At 45.2% G+C, this 24,864-nt stretch overlaps 1 protein-coding gene across 1 annotated transcript in view; it reads left to right on the forward strand.

The window, feature by feature from the left end:
* Positions 1–7,555: 7,555 nt before the first annotated feature.
* The window catches only part of cacna1da (calcium channel, voltage-dependent, L type, alpha 1D subunit, a), a 138,251-nt gene continuing 120,942 nt past the window's right edge, over positions 7,556–24,864 (forward strand). Inside the window, exons 1-2 of the mRNA XM_052101064.1 lie at positions 7,556–7,788; positions 12,254–12,359. Coding sequence (XP_051957024.1) covers positions 7,556–7,788; positions 12,254–12,359 — 339 coding nt within the window. The remainder of the gene's footprint in view (positions 7,789–12,253; positions 12,360–24,864) is intronic.

Genomic DNA, 24,864 nt, shown 5'->3' on the forward strand with positions numbered 1-24,864 from the left:
ATCTTTGCAATAATCAGCAAATAGTCGAATAATCGTTCTAATAATCGTTAGATTAATCGATTATAAAAATAATCGTAAGTTGCAGCCCTAGTTCGCAGGTAAGACACGAGTGAGCAGGACGAGAGCAAAAAGTCTCAGAGAGTTAGATAGCGAATACAAAATGTACAAAACATACATTGTGGTTTGGAGCAGCTCAGCTGATAATGCAGTCATAGAGCAGGAGATGCATTGCTTACAATCCATTTATGCTACCAAATTCTTATGAATGGGAATTCATGAAAATGTATTCTTCATATATATCGAAATTGCTTGGCAGGGAATGGAATATATAATAGGATTTAGACGGTGCAATAACCGGAGAAGAACCTCCGAATTAAATTGCACTTGACCCAGCCCATTAGTGCTTTGCTCTGGGAATTCACCAACCCACTTGAGCCTAGACTTAGCACATACTTGCATGAAAATACCAAAACTTCATGGCCACGAGCACTGACTTTGCACATAAGACATAGCCTGCGCTTAAGATGTAGCACTCTTTAAATAGGGCCCAGCGTTTTTAAATTAATGCTGAAGTGTGTAAGTTTTTGGGGTTTAAAAATACTTTCTACTATCCCAGGTTAAAATGCAGGTTAATATGCAGAGACAACTATAAGTAATCCATCTGCAGATTCATTTTCTCAAAAAGTGTAAACACTATATCTCTGTGGATCTATAAAAATTCCTCTTGTTTGTTATGAGCATCCAGCCCAACACAACATTGACTGAATTGCATAAGTTGGGGGTGGGGCTGTCTGTTTGTTTAAACAACTGCAGACCTGGGACGATTTCAGAAAGCTGTTTGAAACAAAGTTTTTTTTTTGGCGATTCCGTTTGGTGGAGTAAGTGGTGCAGACATTGCACACTTTAGCATTAAGTAAGCTAATAGTTCAACTGTTTCATTCCATTTGCACTCTCTTTAGCTGTTCAGAAACACAAGAAAAGGAAGCCTAAGCATAGTTCTATCAGGGAGACTATTAGTAAGCCATATGTAATTTATTCAGTCAGGCATCTCATTCAATCACAATCCAGCCTATGCTTGATATGCTCCACACAGTTGTCCCTCATCACTAAGTTATGCTGCCATTGTTTTCACCCCCCACCACCCCATCACCATCAGTTTAGGTCCTGTCCTGCTGTAAGGGGTAAGCTCCTCTTCCCTGTCGATCTGATGGTTCGAGCAAGAATCTGAGTGCTGAACCATAGGACGGGGCTTGCGCCAAAGGAAACTTTTTTTTTCACATTATTTGCGTGAATCCTTTTATTCTCAGAGTCTTTGTCATAGATGTTTTTATGACTCCATAAAAAACACGTCTGATCAGGGTAAGGTGAACCCGAAATAAGCCTATTATACAGGGCTTCTATACAAGCCTATTATACAAGCCTATTATAAAGGATTTGACCACCCAAAAATGAAAATGTTGTAATTATTGAGCATGTTTGCATGAACTACAATACGCTGATAACTAACAAATGTCATCTTATTTAGAAAATAATGACAGAAAACCATGTTTACATGAGATTTGAAATCATCGGGTTGTTCTCTGCTTTTAAAGCCGAAACGTCTCGGGTTACATGTGTAACCCTTGTTCCCTGAAAAAGGCGGAACGAGATGTTGCGCTGCTAAGCGCTACGGGGAGACACGTCTTTAGTGTGACCAGCTGAATATGTATGCAACACGTCAATGAACATTGACTGGAATTTATAACCTCTGCCGATGTAATCATTGAACGCACCTGGCGCAGTGGCTATAAATAGATGCGTCACCGGTGCATCATCAGATATTTCGTCTGAAGAGCAGTCCTGGGACGTCCCAGTGCGGCAAAGCAGCGCAACATCTCGTTCCGCCTTTTTCAGGGAACAAGGGTTACACATGTAACCCGAGACGTTCCCTTTACAAAAGGCTTCACTACAATGTTGCGCTGCTAAGCGCTACGGGGAACGCAATACCCACGCCGCCGCACTTGGGGCTGTCCGGACCCCTTCTGTTGTGGTGTGCTCACAAAAACGCGAGAGGTCTCAGACATGAGCTTGAGATGTCGACTCAAGGGCGTAAGAGCCCGGAGTAGCATAAACATCTAAGCCAAAATAATCTGACTAATGTGTGCAGAGAGGACCAGCCTTCCGCATCACAGACTTGTTCAGTGTCAACTCAAGGGCGTAAGAACCTAGAGTAGTAAGAACATCCAGACCATAAAAGTTTAATGAATGTGCGCAGAGAGGACCAACCTGCCGCACCACAAACTTTCTGCAGAGGGAGACCTCTAGCAAAGGCTTTAGAGGAGGAGAGCCCTCTGGTAGAGTGCGCCCTAAAACCTACTGGCGAAGCTTGACTGCGCGCCTAGTAGGCCCGGGCAGTAAGGTCCCTCACCCAAAGTGACAACCCGGTCGCGGCTTTAAAGTGAAGAACTGCTGCCCTGACTTTACGCCACTAGCAAGTGCGGTGGACATAATTCTGAAGGGCACAGACTGGACAAAGTCTGAGTAGTCTTTAGCTGCTCCGGCATTTACAAACGGCAGGGAGCAGAAGGCTTAGAGAATGACTGATCAAGGGTCGAGAAAGGCACCTTGGGCAGGTAGTCAGGGTGAGGGTGCAAAGAATGCTCTTGGTCCTACCTGGGGCAACTCAAAACAGGCCGGCAAAAGAGACAGAGCCTGTAGGTACCTAAGTCTCCTTAGAGACGTAATTGCCATATGAAAAACCATCTTGAGAGTCAGAAGTCTACCAAAAAAGGGGGGTCTTACCCTATGAAGAGGTCCTAGCAAGGATGCCTCTTAGAGGGCACCCCGCCCACCAAGGCGTGGCAAGCCGAAGTGGAGGCCACATAGAACCTGGCAGTGGCGAGGCAAGTGCCCGCTGACAGTTCTTTCCACAGAAAATCCAGAACTGAAGCAAACTGGCAGTTAGCAAGTTCTGTAATTTGAACTTATTAGAAGGAAACGCATGCAGGCGCATTTGTGCCATGTATGCGCCACCACGAACAGCACCCCCGAGGGGGGGGACTGGGTGGCTCGGGGAGAAGTAGAGGAGACATCCCAGATCAGTTCCAAGGGAGGGAGCCCTAGCACTTGCAATGGTCTCGATAACTTCAGGAGAAAGCCCTGTGAACCTCAGTTGGTACCCTACAGGGGCCAAGCATGAAAGGTTTCACAATTCGGGCTGGGGATGAATATGCCCCCTGAGCCTGAGAAAGAAGGTCCTACCTGATCGGAATCGCCAAAGGCGAACCGTTGAGGAGAGATATTAACTCCGAGAACCATTTCCTGTTCAGCCAGCGCAGCCATTAATAGGAGGCAAGACCCTTGCTGGTGAACATTGCCAAGACTCCGGGAGCAGAGAAACCGGGAAAGAAACGCATACAGACGCATTCTGGGTCATGTATGTGTCTTAACGTCCAGACCCAAGGGGCTGGGTGATTTCAGGGAGAAGTAGAGGAGACATTGTGCTATTCATAGAGGCTAAGAGGTCCTCTTCTGCCCTAAGATCTCACCCAAACTTGTTCCAAGTGGAAAAAGCCCGGCATTTAAAAAGGTCTCGATAACCTCAGGAGAGAGCCCTGTGTCCCTCAGTTGGTACCCTTAGGGGCCAAACATGAAAGATTCCACAATTTGGGGCAGGGATGAAATATTGCCCTGTGCCTGAGACAGAAGATCCTTCCTGTTCGGCATCGCCAAAGGCGAGCCGTCGAGGGAAGAGATTAGCTCTGAGAACCAAGCCCTGTTCGGCCAGCTGGTGCTATCAGTAAGAGGCAAAAACCCTTGCTGGCGTAACTCTGGGCAACTACTACCTTAGGGTGGAGTTCTTAACTCCCCGTTGGTATTTTCTGTCTGGACCGTAAATCTGCTCCCATATACGGGCATCCAGGGATATAACTGACCTGAGTGACAGGAGCTTGCCCTGGGCCCTATGGAGAACCCAACGTGTCAGAAATACAGCTGACAAGAACGTGGGTCTCCTTGATGATTTATGTAAGAGGCTACCGCTGCATTGTCCACCAAGCACCAAGACATGGCAGCCTCAGGAGGAGGTATTTCAGGGCCAGAAATACAGCCATCAACCCGAGACAGTGACTGTGACAACCGAGCTGACAACCCTCCTATCCCCTTAAGCTGGACGACCACTTAAGGCCGCTACCCCGCCCATCAGGGAGGCGTCTGTCGTTAGCAGCCTGCGACAACAAGACGCACCTAGAGTGGGACCCAAGGCAGAAAACCGGGGTCTGAACCACATAGAAAGGGAACGAAGCCTGAGGTGCATAACCCTATTTAGCCTAGGGGTTTTGGCCCTTGGAAGAATCCCCTGGCTTTTGGCCACAACAAAAACGGTCTCATGAACAGAAGGTCCAGAGGGATCACTGTGGACGCCTTCGCCCTGAGACCTGGAAATCATTGATACCGATAACAGTGCAACCTTGCCCTAGCCTGACTTTGCTCATGGTGATCTAAATGGACTCAATACTAGCGGGAGACAGTTGTGCCCGCATTGAGATTGAACTCCATACGATGCGCCGATAGACAGTGTTCTGAGTGGGAGAGAGGACGCTCTTCTTGGCGTTGAGCCTCAACCCCGGAGAAACAGATGAGCTGAGACGATGTCCCTGTGCTGAACTGCCAGTTCCTGAAACTGCGCTAGGATCAGGTAGTCATCTACATAATTCAGAATGCAGATGCCCCGGAGTCGCAAGGAGCCAGCGCTACATCATGCATTGTGAATGTGCGGGTAAAAAAGGGCTAGGCTGAGAGAAAGAACCTGACCCTGGAAGACTTTGCCCCCGAAAGTGAACCTCAGGAACTTTCCATGTTGTGGCAGAACTTCTAAATGAAGTATAGAAGTGCGTTATAAGATCGATGGTGACCAGCCGAACAAGTTGTAGGGTTTGAGACACGACCGTCTTAACAGGCATCATCTTGGACTTGAACACCCACGGGTAGTTCAAGCTTTAAGATCTAAGCCAGACGCCACCCCTCACCCTCCATGGGAAACGGGAAGTATGTAGTGTAATAGCCTAACTCTCTCTCTGGAAGGGGAACACATACCGTGGCCCCTTTAACCAGGAGATTGATTTTTCTTTTTACATAAGAAGAAATCCGGTTCACGGTAGTGGGAACATACTGTTGAAGCACGGAAAAAACGGCGAGTGAATTAAATCCTGACGCCCTTATAAGACCCACAGAAAAGAATACATCCGGCAGAAGTTTCCACGCTGCCAGGATCTATGAGGTGGGTATTATATATGAACACTTCCTGTTGAGGGGGTGTCAGGTGTTCCGCGTCCTGAAATAAGGCAGGAACAGCGGTACACCCAACTTTTAGTTAGAAACCTCTGCTTCCTAAAACGCCAAAGGCGGCGGGGAAGGAGAGGATTCGTGAGGGTACCGGGAGGGGCGTAGTGAATAGAACACGCGCCCGTCCCGAGGGAGCTACCCCACTGGGTTAAGTGCAAGACACTCAGGGTTTTTTCCTCCTTGAGATAACTGCCCTGAGATCTTGCTTTGGAGGCTGTTGGGGGCGATGAGCCTTTCCCCAGTCCTGACGAGGGGGAGCACGGCCCGCCACACTCTGTTTTTGAGCCTCTCTTCTAAGAGCACCAGGGTGGGACTGGGTGGCCGATGGCCCCGCCCCCTGAGTGCGGTGAGGGAAGAATTGCCCAAACGCTTCCTCATGGCTTTTTGCCTCCTGGAACCTGGAGATAACCGTAGTCATAGCATCTCCGAAAAGCCCAGACGGCGAAATTGGGGCATCAAGGAGAAAAGTTTTATCTTTGTCCTTGATGCCTGATAGGTTGAGCCATAAATGTCTCTCCGTGCTGACCAATGCGGACATAGACCGGCCAATAGCACGGGCTGTCTGCTTGGTCGCACGAAGAGACAGGTCCGTAGCTTGACGAAGCTCAGAAAATGCTTCCTCGTCGGGCGCGGAACCTGCACTCAGGTCCTTAAGCAGATCGGCCTGATATGCCTGCGAGACCGCCATGGTGTGCAGGGCAGCACCAGCCTGACCCGCCGCTTGATATGCCTTCCCCACTAGCGTGGAGGTGGTCCTGCACGGCTTCGTGGGGAGTGAGGGTCTTTTCATTGATGATGCCGAGCCTGGTGAGAGATAGCCCGCAAGTGTCTCTTCAACCTGCGGCATCATCGAATACCCCTGTGCCTCAGCACCCACGATAGTCGAATATATAGACGTCGAGGGCACGTGAACATGGGAAGTATAAGGTCTCTTCCATGAACGAGAAAGCTCGTCATGGAGATCATTAAAGAAGGGAAGGGACTGATGAGGCGTTCCCTTCCCCCGGCCACCAGACAAAAATCTATCTGCCAATTTGGAATGTTTGGGGGTCTCTTGTTGTCATGGCCAGTCTAATTTAAGCTTGGCCACAGCATGAGAAACCACGTCGAGCAATTCCTCTGCTGGTTTATCAAGCACGGAATGCCCGGCGTGGGTAGCTCCGCTGAACCAAGTGAGTCGCGGTCTTCCTCATGAACTGAAGAGGCGTCGTAGCGCTTCAAGATCACGGGAAGGACCGGCTGGATCTGTGGAGAGAGCGGGCGAAAGGGAAAACCCGTCTCCCGCTCCTCCGCCAGATCCATGCGAGAGCCCCACGAGTGAAGTGTGGGCGCTGACTCCCGGAAGTGAGCGAGGCGAGCCGAAGCACTCTGCCCGAAAGCAGATCACAATGCTCGCACCCACCCTGCCACAACGCAGAGCAGCATGCTCTTCCCCAAACAAATTAAACAAAACTGATGCGTGTCCGTCTCGGGCAAAAAGCGGAGACAGGGAGACACGCATCGTTTGCCCTGATTCTCAGTCATTTCTCTCTCTCTTTTTTAAATGACCGTATATATATATATATATATATATATATATATATATATATTCGTATTTTCTTTTCTTTTCAGAGGAAACAGAAAGGAGAAAAGGTATCAACTGCACACTGCCTAACGGAATCTAACTCCTAACAGAGGAAAGAAAGTTTGACAGATTTGTGAAAGCACACATAACAGAATGGCTCTGAAGACGAAATGTGATGATGCACCGGTGACGCATCTATTTATAGCCACTGCGCCAGGTGCATCCAATGATTACATCGGCAGAGGTTATAAATTCCAGTCAATGTTCATTGACGTGTTGCATACATATTCAGCTGGTCACACTAAAGACGTGTCTCCCTGTAGCGCTTAGCAGCGCAACATTGTAGTGAAGCCTTTTGTAAAGGGAACATAAACAACATTTGTGCACATTGGATAAGCTGGTAAAAAAATTGGTAAAGGTGTTCATCAGTGTGATGGATGAAAAACTATGTAGTTTTGCTCAATCCTGTATGACACATATACATTGTCTAACATGCCTTTTTGACTTTTCACAGAGGCAAATTATGCCAGCAGTACCAGAGTCCCTCTCTCTGGTGACGTGCCAGCGTGTTGGTGAGACCTTCTGCTCCTGCGCCCACCCCTGTGTCCTCTCCCCTGGCAGGCCCATGCTGGTGGACGCCCCGCACAGGCCAACGCCCACACCCACACCATGAGCGCCAACGGCCCTGTTCCACCTACGGCGCCTCCTGCAGCCTCGGTGGCCGTACCGGTGCCCATACCTTCAGTGATACCGGTGGGCTCGCTGGCACAGAAGAAGCGGCAGCAGTATGCCAAGAGCAAAAAGCAGGGAAGTTCGGCCAACACGCGGCCACAGAGAGCTCTCTTCTGCCTCAACCTCAACAACCCCATACGCCGGGCTTGTATTAGCCTCGTGGAATGGAAGTATCCTTTATCATTTCTCAAGCAATCCATATGCTAAGATTGGTTCTCTTATTTCACACCACAACTTTCTGTCAAGATCAAGTAATATCAAGGCTTTATGTTTGGATGCTTAAGGTGCATTAAGTAATTTTTTTGTGGTGATAGCTAAGGCATACTTTGTTTTTCTGCTTAACATTTTATGTTGCATTCGGTCAAGCGCTTAGCCATTTGAAGTATACTCTTTGTCCGCAAGCCCATACAAATGTGTTAGATGCATTGGGCACTACAGCTGTTTTGTGATTCCCATTTAGCACAGTAAATACTAGCTGATGACAGAATTTGCATCACGAGCATCCTAGCATTGAGGAGGACCCTTACAAAAATCGAGAGTTCTGGCAAACTTGCCACAAGCTTGCCACAAATTCGACACTCATTATTTTCACATGCAAATGAGCTGTGCTCTTCATTGTCGCCAAAGGTTTGTCGCCACTACCGGTGGAGAGCTAGAAACCTCTGGCAAAGGTTTGCAGCGAATCACAAGCTCATTTGTATGTTAAAATAATGAGTGGGAAATTCGCGGGAAGTTTGTCTGAACTCTGCATTTTTTGTAAGGGGAGAGCTTTGGCCGAGCACCACTCATGTTTTCTTCAAAAATGTTTACAATTATATTTCGCTGGTCGAAATTACATTGACTACACGAAAAACGTTTTGGTTACCAATACTATTGTGATCTCAACTTGGCAGCCACCTTCATGTAGGATAAAACTTTTTTCTAGGCCCCTAACTGGAGTCTTCATCTCAAGTGCATTATTTGTCAAATGTATTATACTTATTAAACTTTATCACATAGTTCACCTTAAAGTGTTACGGAATGCAGTATATTATATTTTAGGACTATATCAAAAAATGACAGAGCTGTGCAACTAATAGAACAGAACGCAGGTGTCTCAAGATGCACTTTTAAAAGTTGAAGATCTTTTTAACTTGACACAGCATCTAAAAAAACGGAGCGCTCTTGCGCAAGACACTCAAAATGGTGTGACAGACAAAAGCATGTTGCGTATGTTTACATAGAGAAACAATTGAAAAACAGGTCAGAGTTTGTTGTTTGTAAACACAGTATGTACTGTAGGTCCTGTATATGTTAGGGGCCGCATTTCTAAAAGTTGAAGTTCTTTTTTACTTCATGATCGAGATGCTGAAAAGAACAGCATGACACCTATCATTCACAAAACTATTGAAAAATAGGGCAGATGGATTCAAAACTGTGTTCGGTGAACAGCCCCTGTGTTCGGTGAACAGAAAAACTGGTTTGCTTGTGGCCCGATGCTGAAAATAGTTGAAGGTGTGATGAAGTTATTGAGAGAAACATCAAGAGAATAGGTAAACAAATTAAAGTGGTTCACCTTTGCATCTAGATATCCAGAGGTCTCAGTATGGGGAGACTTATCTCCAGCTGAAGCCTGCCTGGTGGTCTTTATTAGAGAGAAGCTATGTTCCCTGCAGCGAGGAACACCTTAATCTTCAGTAAGAAAGTCAGTCTGTATAGACGTGCTTTGAAAACAATTTTTCTTCCAAGTCCCACAGGGAAGATAAAGATGCTATGACGTCCAATCGGCAGAGCTCCAATTAATTTACACTTGTACTGAGGAAATTCATTTGAGAGTATCAAAAAAAGTCCAGATGAGTTAATTTGTTGGGAGCCGTTCACACAAAACATATTTTTGTGACCATCTGCGCTATTTTTCAATTGTTTTTCTTTGTAAACATGCGCTAGACAGATATCTTTTGATCTTTTAGATGCCATGTCAAATTAAATGTTTCTTGAGACACCTACATTCAGTTCTATTTTTTGCACTGTACCTATTTATTATAATTTTTTGAACTCTATAGCACATTCAGTCAGAACTTTACTCTTTTACTGTAGTTGCATCTAAATATAAAATATATATGGCAAGAAGAGTCAAGCATTACATACAGTATTTGATATTGAGTGTTACTACATTGAAGCTAATGTTAGCAAAGTGCGAAAAATCCAGCAGAGACCACCTTAAGGTGGTTTGCTGATTTTAGCTGGTTTAAAATGTTTTAGCTGGTTTCCCACCTGGCCAAGGTGGTTTTTAGCGATTTTAGTTGGTCAGCCAGTTGGTTCCCCAGTCTGACCAACTGACAAGTGCCTAAAAACACCTCTAAAACCAGCAACACAGACCAGCCAATCCTTCTGGGCCAGGCTGGGAAATCAGCTAAAACCAGCAAACCACCTTAGCATAGTCTACTGTGGATATTTTGCACTAGGCTAACATTAGCTTCCACAAAGTTACACTCAATATCAAATACTGTATGTAATGCTTCATTCTTCTTTCACTATATACTGTATATTCGAGATTTATTTATGTCAATGTACTCCTGCATCAGACATGCTTGTGTCTTGGGTGAGTTGCGTCATAAACATAACATTTTTAGGTCAATGTGTCAAGTTAAATATAGTTTAATAATTAGAACACAGCTTGAGATCTCTTAGTTCGAATGTGCACTCCTTCAAGTGTTTTGGACACAAGTATATATATATATATATATATATATATATATATATATATATATATATATATATATATATATATATTAGGGCTGTCGATTTAACACGTTAATTCAGTGCGATTTAATAAAAATTAACGCAATAAATTGCATGCCCCCGGACCATAATAAGGAAGATTTCTGAGAAATGCAAGCTTGTAGTACCACCTGTTTACTCCAGTGTAGTGAAACTTCAGCTGTATGGGCAACTCGCAGTTTATACAGTGAAGAAAAACACCCTTCAGCAGACACCACAACAAAAACATGCGTTACGTTCATATGTTCAAAACACGTGATGGAGTGCAAATTCGAACTAAGAGATCTCAAGCTGTGTTCTAAGTATTAAACTATATTTAACTTGACACAGTGACCTAAAAATGTTATGTTTATGATGCAACTCACCAATCACCAACTGGGTCATATTACACACAAAAAATTATTAATTTTGAATGTAAAAAAAAAGAGATATAAAAAGAGACACATAGCTTACTTTAGCTCTTAACACATATGCACTGCTCTTACACTTTAGTTTAAGATGACGAACACAAGCGGAGTGATACACACACAGTGAAGCGCCAGAGTGCTAATGGTGTCAGACCATCAGTGCTCATGGAACGTCTCTTGTCCAATCAGATTCGAGGACCGTAACTAACTGATGTGTGTTAGTTAGTGAAAAACAAAATTCTTTTAATTTAACTTAAGACTTAAGTCCATCCAAATGGCCCAGCCCTCCTCCTCGTCACTATATGTATGTATATATATATATATATGAAGCAGTAAACTTCACAATGTTTGTGAAATAGAAGTGTAGATTCATTTAAAGAATGTAGAATGTTTAATGTAAATGTTTTATCCTCAACTTCAATTGCAGGTTGTCTCAGGGGCCATAAACACAGAAGGCGCTCTTGTGCTAAAAAAGCTAGATGCCTCACAATGAATATAACTGAACGCAGGTGTTTGAGATGCTTTTCAAAAATGTGAAGTTCTTTTTTAATTGAATTAAATGAATTAAAATTTGGCACTCCTGCATAAGATGTTGAATAAAAAAACAGCGATACACGGTGCACTGGTCAAAGATGTCTATCTGACACATGTTTACGTAGAAAATCAACTACAACTGTGCAGACGCAAAAACACATTCGATGTGATCGACAGCTTATTCTTTTCATTTGCATTTTGTGTTTGCATTAGAGGCAGGGTAGAGGTGTCAACAGCATTGTTACATTAGTTTTCTCAATTTATTTTTAGGCACACATGACTCAAGTTGCTCTACGCCACAATGTCTTGTTGACCAAAGAAAAGATTTAGTCCTTGAAACTTTGATTAGCGGAGTTGGAGAATAACAGGCTTGGAGTAATTCCATTTGAATCTAGCAAAATTTAGTTGAAAATGTATAGTCAACTACATTTTGACCTTGATTTTTATTTAATTCAACTTTGGAATATGCAGAACGGTAACTAAGGCCATGTCCACACTAATACGTTTTCAGTTGATAAGGAATTGATTTTGCTACATTAAAGCCTCTCATAAACGAAAACTTTTAGTATGGACGTATTAGTATGATTTCTCCACAGTAGAAAAATGGCCTCCATTATAGAATACTTTGAAAAAGATGATGTTAGGAAACAAAAATGGATTGGAGTGGATGTGGCCTTAGTGGTTCTTGATGTACTGCAATTGAAGTACCGGTACCTCTGATGACATTTACTCATTTGGAAGATGGTTTTATTCATGCATGTGTTTTTATCAAGCTACATTTGACCAGTGTGCTCCCCATTGGGATTCGAACCCAAGACCTCGCTGTTGATAGTGCCACGGTCTACTGAAACATATGACTGCATTGAGATATTGGGTGCCTCTGTCTTTGATTATATTATATTCTCTTTGCTATACTCCTTAATTTTTATTTCAGGCCATTTGATATCTTTATATTGATAGCGATTTTCGCCAACTGCATGGCCTTAGCTGTATACATCCCCTTTCCTCAGGATGACTCCAACTCAACCAACCATGACCTAGTAAGTAAATAGCTTTAACCTTTGACCTTGTTGCATGTTATGGTCGGACCCCTGTCATGACCTCAGGGCCATACTCACATTAATGATTGCGTGTGCATTTGAAAATGAGTCTTAGGTCAAAGCGCAAGAGTAATATTGTTTTTCTTTAAAAAATAACATGCACGGATGTATCATGCACAATGTGACCAAGAATGTGTTTTAAGAAAGTAAATGGGGTCAATCTTGATTTCATGTTGACCCTAAAAATAATGTTTGATATTTTTGGTACCTTAACAGGTGAATTCTTGTGGCTTAAATACTCTTTTTCCATTTAGAATACTAGCAAATAAGGACAAGTATTCTATGGCGAGATTTTGCCTTATGAGGTCAAAATTATGATTATAATAACAGGCCTCTGAAACATTAACTTCTTTCCAGTGGATATTTTTTATCCGATTTGAGTGGCTTCCAACTTTTTTTGAATAACCAAATTTTTTTCTCTCCACAAACAGAGCCAAGGCATTGTCATTATTTCTGTATATTCCTGGGAGTAAATCTGTCTCTGCAAAATCTTGGCAATCATTTCTGAGAACAGATGCATGTTCTGATGAATGAATGCTTACTTGTTAGAAACATGTTCTTTTCAAACTTCCTCTCTACAAACCGCTTCACTTGTGCAGTTAAATTGATCTGATTATTTATATTTAGAAAAGAGGAGCATTTGGATCACAGCTTTGGTGAGTTTGGAGGGGGGAGGGGGACGGATGTTCTTCATGATGCTGTGCTCCTGAGAGGACTTGAAGGACGATTGTGAGTTGAGATAAGACAGCTGTTCGGTCTTGTGTTGGGGCTCAGCTCAGTAGGAGAGCTCCATGATTTGTGAATAGCTCTCGTGGCTACTGGTGCAGATTTAATTTAGTGATTTTAGCTAGAGAGACTAAAACAGGAAAGAGAAACAGCAGGCAGCGATGTTACTTCCTGGGTTTTTTCCCACAAAGGTTTTGAGGGCCCATTTGATGAAGTGTTTTTAAAATGAGATATTGTGACAGACAATCTGAGCTGCTTAAATGCTAGGTGGCATTTTAAAGACTTTTTAAGAAGTCATTTGACGAGTACAGTTTACTTTACTGCATATTTACTATTAAAACAAGAAGTTTGGATTGGATACATTGAAGAGCTTGTCCCCCATTTAAATTTTTTTTTTTTTTTATAGCCAATAGGCTTTAGTTACATCACAGCCATAAACATTCATTTGCTACTTGTTGGTCTGTTTTAGGGGTGGATGATTCTCATTCTTTAGAGCATTTGATTAGATAAAAATCTGTGTAGTGCAAGATGAATCATCAATATTTTTGGTCCGGTTTCCAGGAAAAAAAAGACTTAACATTTTTTAATGCGTACATCTGCCAAAGGTTAATTCTGCCAACTTTAAGGAGTACACTAGCATATATATGGCTTCAGAACGAATAGATATGGAGCAAAATATGGACATTTAGGGTGTTTCACAAGGTACTTTAGGTAATAACAATAAACTACCTTTTAAAAAGCATAATTTTTGCCTAAATTTGAATTCTAAGGCTTTCAAGATGGCAGACATATGTGAGAAATTCTGATGATAAATATAATCAATTAAATTATGAAAAGTATTGAAAAAAAAAATTATATTTTAATCTAAAGTTTTCTTATTTTTACACATTTCAAATTTTTTGATTTTACCCAATATGTGTGCTGTGTATTTTATGCTTATTAGAGTATCGTGTTGTTAGCTTAGCAACATGCTAACTGCAAAACTCTTGCAATCAATTGTGAGTCTAATTTTCCATGTGCTTTGGGTAAGAAGTGCAATTTTTATAAACCATTTGAAAGCATATTTGTTGGTTTGGTGAAGTGATGTCTTTGTTCCTAGAACATTTAGAATAATTGTCAAACACATTCAAAACAACAGCGGGAGACGCTTTATTCTTAGGCCACGTCCACATTAATCCAGATGCATTTGAAAATTATGGTTTCTTTTTCGAAATGCTTTCTGTCCACACTGGTGTTTTCAAGCATTTTCCAAAAGTTTCTCATCCACACTGAAATGTCTGAAAACTGTTGTATCCTATTACTACACATGTGAAAAATCAGAAGAGATGAACCACACCCCCTTCTGACAATACAAACCACCCCCACCCTGCCTGACGATACAAACTCACCCCTCCGTGCAACGATACGATTCTTTTGGCACCTTCTTTCTATGTAAATTTACCCCCCAAAAATCCATGAAATGTTCAACCAAGTATGCATAATGTGCTTATTGGTTTGTGATCCTATAAATGTAGTGTGACCATCTGCTACATTACATTACAGGGCAGATTAGGGCTGCAACTAACAGTTGTTTTGCTAATCGATTAATCTACCAATTATTAGAACAATTATTCAACTATTAGGTGATTATTGCAACGATTAATCATTAGTGCGTAACCGATTATTCAGCTTGTGCCCCGACTTATAAGGCTTTATTAAACGTTCTTACTAACAATAAAGATGTAATGAATGAGGCAGCGAAGGCAGACGAGGAGGTGCGGATCCAAACGCAGTTATCTTTATTGACTAAGTAGACAGGCAAAACACAAAGGAAAAAGAACAAGGCAGTCCAAGGGGCACAGAGGGCAGGCAGGAAGTCCAAGGGGCAACGAGGGGCAGACAGGCAGTCCCTGGGGGCACAAAGGGACAGGTTTGGGGGCCAGGGAGGTATTGACCGGGCAGGGACAGGTTTAGATGGCCTGGGGGCTGGCCATAAGGCAAGGGCCAGCTCAGGGGGCCTAGGAGGAGGCCACAGGACTGAGGCCGGTTTTGGTGGCCTGGGAGATGGCTGTGGGCCAAGGGCCGGTTCAGGGGACCTGGGATGTGGCCACAGGACAGAGGCCGGTTTTGGTGGCCTGGGAGATGGCCATGGGGCAAGGACCGGTTTAGGAGGTCTGGGAGCTGGCCACAGGGCAAGGATAGGTTCAGGAGGCTTGGGACCTGGCCGCAGGGCAAGGACAGGTGCAGGAGGTCTGGGAACTGACCTCAGGGCAAGGACAGGCTCAGGTGGCCTGGGAGCTGGCCATAGGGCAAGGATAGGTTCAGGTGGCCAGGGAGCTGGCCACAGGGCAGGGACAGGTTCAGGAGGCTTGGGAGTTGACCACGGGATGTGGGTAGGCTTGGGGGACCTGGGTGGTGGCCGCAGAATAGGGGCCGGCGGAGCCAAGGAGGACTTCGGAGGCGGAGCCGTAGAAGACTTGGGAGGTGGCATAGGGGGAGCCGAGGGAGGCCCAGGAGGCGGGGCCAAGGGAGCCGATTGCGTAGTAGGCCCAGGAAGTGGAGCCGTAGAGGACTTTGGAGGCGGAGCCAGGAGGGGCGCCAGAGGCGAGGCCGAGGGAGGCTTCGGAGGCAGAGCCAGGAGGGGTGCCGGAGGCGAGGCTGAGGGAGGATCCGGAGGCGGAGCTGAGGGTGGCTCTTGCGGCGGGGCCGAGGGAGGTGGCGCCGTAGGAGGTTCTTCAGGCAGTGAGCTGGAAGGCTTCGGAGGCGGAGCCGAGGAAGGTGAGGCCCTAGGAGTCTCTGGAGGCGGAGCCACGGGAGGCGGAGCCGTAGGAGGCTCGGGAGGCAGAGCCGTTGGAGGCTCGGGAGGCGGAGCCGTAGGGGGCTCGGGAGGCGGAGCCGAAGGAGGCTCGGGAGGCTGAGCCGTAGGAGGCGGAGCCATAGGAGGATCAGGAGGAGGAGCTGTAGAAGGCTCGAGAGGCCCGAGGGGCGGAGCCCTAGAAGGCTCGAGAGACTTGAAGGGTGGAGCCCTGGGAGGCTTGAGGGGCGGAGCCCTAGAAGGCTTGAGAGGCTTGAGAGGTGGAGCTCTGGGAAGCTCGGAGGGCGGAGCTCTGGAAAGCTCGGGAGGCGGAGCTCTGGAAAGCTCAGGAAGCTCAGAAGGCGGGGCTCTGGAAAGCTCGAAGGCGGGGCTCTGGAAAGGTCGTAAGGCGGGGCTCTGGAAAGGTCATAAGGCGGGGCTCTGGAAAGCTCGTAAGGCGGGGCTCTGGAAAGCTCAGGAAAATCGGAAGGCGGAGCTCTGGAAAGCTCTGGAAAGCTCGGGAAACTCGGAAGGCGGAGCTCTGGAAAGCTCGGGAAACTCGGAAGGTGGAGCTCTGGAAAGCTCGGGAGGAGGAGCCCTGGAAGACTCGAGAGACTTGAGAGACTTGGGAGGCGGAGCCCTGGAAGGCTCGAGAGGCTTGAGAGGTGCTGGCTCTAGGGCGGGCACGACCACTGGCGCTGGCTCTTGGATGGTCCTGGCTACTGGAGCTGGCTCTTGGACGGTCACGGCTACTGGCGCTGGCTCTTGGACGGTCACGGCTACTGGCGCTGGCTCAGGGACGGTCGAGGCTACAGGCGCTGGCTCAGGGACGGTCGAGGCTACAGGCGCTGGCACACGGATATCTGAGGCTACAGGCACTGGTTCGTTGACGTTTGAGGCTACCAGCACTGGCTCATTGACAGTGTGCCATAGCCGGGTGCAGTTTCAGTCTCTTCCCCCTTAGATTGGGACATAGAAAACTTTTCTGTGGCCGCACAGAAAAATAGTTTGCAGTTATTTACATGAACTGCTTCCATATTATTTGAACTTAAATAAAGCTATAACACATTAAATATAACTGCATTAAAGATGTAACGCTGAGGTGTTTCCTTTAAAGACGCTCGATGCTCAAGTTTTTCTTCAGTGGAGCGGCAGCTCCAGCTCCACTTATTCCACAACGAGATTGCTTCTGCATGTACTTATTTTGTATTTCCATCCATCCATCTTCAACCACTTATCCGAAGTCGGGTCGCGGGGGCAGCTGCTCCAGCAGGGGGCCCCAAACTTCCCTATCCCGAGCCACATTAACCAACTCTGACTGGGGGACCCCGAGGCGTTCCCAGGCCAGTGTGGAGATGTAATCTCTCCACCTAGTCCTGGGTCTTCTCCGAGGCCTCCTCCCAGCTGGACGTGCCTGAAACACCTCCCTAGGGAGGCGGCCAGGGGGGCATCCTTACCAGATGCCCAAACCACCTCAACTGACTCCTTTCAACGCAAAGGAGCAGCGGCTCTACTCCGAGCTCCTCACGGATGACTGAGCTCCTCACCCTGTCTCTAAGGGAGAAGCCCACCACCCTTCTGAGGAAGCCCATTTCGGCCGCTTGTACTCGCGACCTAGTTCTTTCGGTCGTGACCCAACCTTCATGACCATAGGTGAGGGTAGGAACAAAAATTGACCGGTAGATCGAGAGCTTTGCCTTTCGGCTCAGCTCTCTTTTCGTGACAACGGTGCGATAGAGCGAGTGCAATACCACCCCCGCTGCCCCGATTCTCCGGCCAACCTCCCGCTCCATTGTCCCCTCACTCGTGAACAAGACCCCGAGGTACTTGAACTCCTTCACTTGGGGCAAAACCTCATTCCCTACCTGGAGTACGCACTCCATCGGTTTCCTGCTGAGAACCATGGCCTCAGATTTAGAGGTGCTAATCCTCATCCCAGCTGCTTCACACTCGACTGCCAGCTGATCCAGTGAGAGCTGAAGGTCACGGACCGATGATGACATGAAGACAACATCATCTGCAAAAAGCAGCGATGAGATCCCCAGCCCACCGAACCGCACACCTTCCCCACCCGACTACGCCTCGATATCCTGTCCATGAATATCACAAACAGGATTGGTGACAAAGCGCAGCCTTGGCGGAGACCAACCCCCACATGGAATGAACTCGACTTCGTGCCGAGGACCCGGACACAGCTCTCGCTTTGGACGTACAGGGATTGGATCGCCCTAAGAAGGGATCCCCCCACCCCGTACTCCCGCAGCACCTCCCACAGTATCTCCCGGGGGACCCGGTCATATGCCTTCTCCAGATCCACAAAACACATGTAGACCGGATGGGCATACTCCCAAAATAAGGCCCCCTCCAGGATCCTTGCGAGAGTAAAGATCTGGTCCGTTGTTCCACGGCCAGCACGAAAACCGCATTGTTCCTCTTCAATCCGAGGTTCGACAATCGGCCGAACCCTCCTCTCCAGCACCTTGGAGTAAACTTTACCAGGGAGGCTGAGAAGTGTGATACCCCTGTAGTTGGCACACACTCTCTGATCCCCCTTTTGAAGAGGGAACCACCACCCCGTTCTGCCACTCCTTAGGCACTGTCCCAGATTTCCACGCAATGTTGAAGAGGCGTGTCATCCATGACACCCCTCCACATCCAAAGCTTTCAGCATTTCTGGTCGGATCTCATCAATCCCCAGGGCTTTGCCACTGCGGAGTTGTTTGACTACCTCAGTGACCTCCCCAGGGAAATAGAATCTGATCCCCATCATCCTCCGGCTCTGCCTCTACCATAGAGGGCGTGTTGGGATTTAGGAGTTCTTCAAAGTGTTCCTTCCACTGCCCAATAACCTCCTCAGTTGAGGTCAACAGTGTCCCATCTTTGCTGTATACAGCTTGAATGGTTCCCCGCTTCCCCTCCTAAGGTGGCGGATCGGTTTTCCAGAAGCACTTTGGTGTGGACCGAAAGTCCTTCTCCATGGCTTCTCCGAACTTTTCCCACACCCACTGCTTTGCCTCCCTCACGGCTGAGGCCGCAGCCCTTTGGGCCTGTCGGTACCTTGCAACTGCCTCCGGAGACCTCCGGGACAACAAATCCCGGAAGGCCTCGTTCTTCAGTCGGACGGCTTCCCTGACCACCAGTGTCCACCACGGTGTTCGAGGGTTACCACCCCTTGCGGCACCTAAAACCTTGAGGCCGCAGCTTTCCACCGCGGCTTCGGCAATGGAAGCTTTGAACATTGCCCACTCGGTTCAATGTCCCCAACCTCCGCAGGGATGCCTGAAAAGCTCCGCTGGAGGTGTGAGTTGAAGATCTCGTGGACAGGGACCTCCTCCAAACGTTCCCAGTTCACCCAGCACTACTTGCTTGGGCTTCCCAGGTCTGTCCAGAGTCTTTCCCCACCCCCTGACCCAACTCACCACCAGATGGTGATCGGTTGACAGCTCTGCCCCTCTCTTTACCCGAGTGTCCAAAACATATGGCCTCAGAGCCGACGACACGATTACAAAATCGATCATCGACCTTCGGCCTAGGGTGCTCTGGTACCACGTACACTTATGAGCATCCTTATGTTCGAACATGGTGTTTGTTATAGATAATCCATCTTATTTTGTATTTTTGCATTATAATTCCCTATAATACTTTGCAATACTCTACATCACCTGAAGCTGTTTGGAAAGTTTAGAGTGCATCTGGATTGTGAGCTGTGTAATTCTTCCTCTCCTCAGTCAGGCGCGAGCTGCAGTGCTGCTCTCTCAGAGTTTAGAGTTTAATATGATCTCATGTAACAAATTTTCGACACGAAAGTTTTTGTCGGCAATTTTTTGTTGTCGACGTTGTCGATAATGTTGACTAATCGTTTCAGCCCTAGTGTAGATTACCATAAACCTCAAGAGTGGGGCCATATTTTCTTAATGCACACGTGACAACAATGTTCACCCAACAAACATCCTTTTTACTTCCTCTACTCTTGCTTGATTTTTTTTTTTCTGTGTGTACTGTCTGGAGCATCTGATCTATCAGGTCTCCTGTGTGTGTGTTAAACAGTGGGAGGTAATCGAAGAGCAAAATTTCATTAGAATCCCAGCAGGCATAATAACATACATCCCAGGTCGTATCACACTGATGAGCTCAGGTCGTGCTGGGGAGCCTACAGGCTACACATTAGAGGGTCAGAGATGTTCTGGCAACCATATAAAACTGCCTCTGGGGTGTTCAAGGCCAAAAGTTGTGCATAAAGGCATTTTTATTTGTAAATGAAATGGAATGGAAAGTCTTTTCCATTTTCTTTTCACTCGTGTTGCATGCCTACTTTTGACATTTCATGTTATGGCGCAGCCAATACAGTTGGCTTTTTTATTATAAATTGTTTGTGTCTTTCCACATTTGTAAGTCCCTTCAAATGTCTGAAGATGAATAGATGCCTATTGCTCCAAAGCTACAGTACATACAGACTGTTACCCACATAGAAGCATTCTAGCAGAGTGCATGACATTGAAGAGGAAAGTAACCACCTGTTTAACAGCACAGTTATGAATTATGAAAGTGCTTTTCAGCGTATATTACAGAGTCATGTACCCATTTCATTTTTTCTTTCGGTCTCCACAGAAGACAATGACTCATCTGTCTTCGTAAGGGGTGTTTCTGTGCCTCTTTACGGTATATGCATGAGTTCACTGCACGTTAGGTGTCCTATTTCTAAGGGACTCAATTACCCAAGGGTCTCAGCTTTCAAATTGGCCTTCCTAGGTGATAAAGAGTTCAGAATAAGTCTATAGATAGAAAGTGAAACCTTCAAAGAGGCTTCATTTGGCTGACTATTTAGCAGATGCTTTTTGAGACTTGCTAAAGTACTTTTTCTTTGTTAAAATAAGTTCTCCTACTTCAGCTTAATTGCAGAGAGAACTATTAGTCAGCCATTCATAGGTTCATTTTCTCGAAAACAGTAAAAACGGTGTTTCTGTCAATTCTGTTTGGTGGTGCTAGTGGCGCAGAAATAACATAATTCAGCTTTATGGCCTACAGTATTTACATCAAGAGCAAAAATTTGTCGCGGATAAGACTTTAATCAAAATAATGTATTCCAATTGCGTTTTGTGAAGCTAATGGTGCACTTCATCTAAAAAAAAATTAGCTAAAAAAACCGAAATTGGTAGTAATTCTAATAGTCCTATGAGACATAGAGAAAGACATTACAGTGTTAAGATATCAATGCCTTGTCTACACTAATACGTTTTAGTTTGAAAACGCATCTTTTTCTCTCCGTTTTGGATGTCCGTCCGCACTGAGACTGCGTTTTTGTCCGCGAAAACAGAGCTTTTTAAAACACACTCCAAAGTGGATACATTTGAAAACGCTGTTTTTGCGTTGTTGTGTGGACTGTGAAAATGGATATATCTGAAAATGATGATGTATTTGTAGTCATGTGACTCAGTCTTGTGATCTATCCAACCAAAACAATCAAGATGGCGGCCCGTGTTATAGCAGCGTTGTTGTACTTGATTCTCACTTTGATAGTGTTGTTAAAAAATAAATGTTACTTTGTACAACCATCACATTGCGTTCCTTCAAAGGCAAAGGGAAGTTTACTCAGAATTGGTGTCCGGCGACGGAACACGAGGACAATTGCTTTTCAGACAGTACATGCAACAGGGATTTTCTGTATGCGCAGTAACATGATTTAAGCGTTTTCATACGTTTCAGTGTGGGCAAGCAACTTTTGGAAAGCGCTAGTGTGGCTGGACAGCATTTGAAACGAAAACGCCATTTTCAAATGTAACCGGATGAATGTAGACGTAGCCCACATCAGCTAGAGGAGAGGAATGAAATTGTTTAGGGTGTATTGAGAAAGCTGGTAATTCTTCTAAATGGAGAATATGCACGTGTGCTTGTTTGTTTGTGTGTCTTGCTGTGTCTCTGGACCCCAGCCGTGATGAAGGCTGAAGTGTGTGTTTAATCACTTAGCTAACTGCTTATTTTCACCAGATGTGCTGACTTCACAATGCTCTTTATCTTATAGTGTGTGTGTGTGTACGCCTTTGATGGTTATGGAAAGGCCCTTTGTCTGTGTCCATGTATAAATATATGTGTAATATCGATGTAAATATTTGATTTTGTGTGCCACCATGTGTGTGTTTTATATGTATTTCGATTGGTAGGACTCTGTCTAATGGAGTGTGTGAGAGGACAAAGAGGGAGAGAGCTATATGATGGATTTTGATGTTTCTAGCTTACATGATCTCAGTGCATTCACCAAATAGGTTCTTCCACACTATAAGTTACTTTTGCATGCCATGTAGTTTATGCATACTTGTTGGACATGTAGATTTATTCCATACTATAATTTAATAACATGACGTGGCATTCACAATGCATCCGTGACATCTGTAATATGATTTATTTTTTATTAAAACGGAATATTCATCAGAAAATAATTATAGTATAGAAACCATAAATGTAGCAAGGTCCTATTTAGCAGGACATATTTTTCTTGTGTTAATTAGTGGAAAAACTGCTAAAAAGCATGCATTCATTATATTATTGCATTCATTATATGATTATACAATACTTACCTATAATGACTTCTGGAAAAATTTAAGTATATATATATACACTCACCTAAAGGATTATTAGGAACACCATACTAATACTGTGTTTGACCCCCTTTCGCCTTCAGAACTGCCTTAATTCTACGTGGCATTGATTCAACAAGGTGCTGAAAGCATTCTTTAGAAATGTTGGCCCATATTGATAGGATAGCATCTTGCAGTTGATGGAGATTTGTGGGATGCACATCCAGGGCACGCAGCTCCGTTCCACCATCCCAAGATGCTCTATTGGGTTGAGATCTGGTGACTGTGGGGGCCATTTTAGTACAGTGAACTCATTGTCATGTTCAAGAATCCAATTTGAAATGATTCGATCTTTGTGACATGGTGCATTATCCAGCTGGAAGTAGCCATCAGAGGATGGGTACATGGTGGCCATAAAGGGATGGACATGGTCAGAAACAAAGCTCAGGTAGGCCGTGGCATTTAAACGATGCCCAATTGGCACTAAGGAACCTAAAGTGTGCCAAGAAAACATCCCCCACACCATTACACCACCACCACCAGCCTGCACAGTGGTAACAAGGCATGATGGATCCATGTTCTCATTCTGTTTACACCAAATTCTGACTCTACCATCTGAATGTCTCAACAGAAATCGAGACTCATCAGACCAGGCAACATTTTTCCAGTCTTCAACTGTCCAATTTTGGTGAGCTCTTGCAAATTGTAGCCTCTTTTTTCCTATTTGTAGTGGAGATGAGTGGTACCGGTGGGGTCTTCTGCTGTTGTAGCCCATCCACCTCAAGGTTGTGCGTGTTGTGGCTTCACAAATGCTTTGCTGCATACCTCGGTTGTAACGAGTGGTTATTTCAGGCAAAGTTGCTCTTCTATCAGCTTGAATCAGTCGGCCCATTCTCCTCTGACCTCTAGCATCAACAAGGCATTTTCGCCCACAGGACTGCCACATACTGGATGTTGTTCCCTTTTCACACCATTCTTTGTAAACCCTAGAAATGGTTGTGCGTGAAATACCCAGTAACTGAGCAGATTGTGAAATACTCAGACCGGCCCGTCTGGCACCAACAACCATGCCACGTTCAAAATTGCTTAAATCACCTTTCTTTCCCATTCTGACATTCAGTTTGGAGTTCAGGAGATTGTCTTGACCTGGACCACACCCCTAAATGCATTGAAGCAACTGCCATGTGATTGGTTGATTAGATAATTGCATTAATGAGAAATTGAACAGGTGTTCCTAATAATCCTTTAGGTGAGTATATATATATATATATATTTAATGTAGCCACATTGAGAGCCCCATATCTCTTGACTTTAACCATATAGAGCGTTTAAAAAGAGGAAAATAGATTTTGAACCAGAATCTGAAAGGATATTAAGATATTTTTAATTCTTCTGGAGTTATAGAAACCTTTAACTTTGGAAAAACAACTTTTTGGCATATAATGCAACAAGTAGAGATGGACCAATCCAATATCTGGATTGGTATAGGCTCCGCTACTTACATATCGGGTATTCGTCCGACGAGCCCGCCATGTTTTAGTCATGTTGAGGCATGGGGGGCGTGGTCATGTGTCGGTCTGCAGGAGAGGGAGAGCAGTAAGGTTCGTAACCTGTGTCGTAATTATCTCTAACACCTGTCTCTCATAATAGTGATGGCGGACCTGAAAAGGCTCGCCAGAGCGTCAGAGAGAGGAGAGAGTGACCAGGAAGACCAACACAATTATCAGAGATACTCATTTATTTAGAAAAGTGTTTATTTGTTTTGACGGTTACTGTCAATTTCGTGAAGCTGAAGAATAAAAAGTCTGACCTTGAACACGCTTTGCTTTCTCCTGACTCCTCCATTTCCCCTGAACTAAGATCCTTTACATAATGAGAGACAGGTGTTAGAGATAATTACGACCTAGGTGACGTGCCTTACCGCTCTCCCTATCCTGCAGACCAACACGTTAACATGACCCCCCCCCCCCAATAGCACACATGTTAGTTACCGGCAAGCTCCAAAAACTGCATAAAAGAACCATAAAAGCACCATTTAAATCACGTCAAGTCAAGTGGTTTTTATTGTGGTTCAACCATATACAGTTAGTACAGTACACAGTGAAATGAGAAAATGTTCCTCCAGGACCATGGTGCTACATAAAACAACATAGGACAAACACAGAACCACATGAGTCTACACAGACTAAATAACATACCTATATAAAGTGCACGTGCAAATGTGTGCAAAAAGTACGGGACAGTACAATAAATTACTACAAATCAACAGGACAATAGGCACAGTGAGAGACTGCTGACCAGTACACAGTAGTGCAAAAAGATGACAGTTTCTAAAAATGCCAAATGTAAACATAACATACTATGAGATGAGTGT

Source organism: Xyrauchen texanus, chromosome 32 (genome assembly GCF_025860055.1).
Source record: "Xyrauchen texanus isolate HMW12.3.18 chromosome 32, RBS_HiC_50CHRs, whole genome shotgun sequence".
NCBI lineage: Eukaryota > Metazoa > Chordata > Actinopteri > Cypriniformes > Catostomidae > Xyrauchen > Xyrauchen texanus.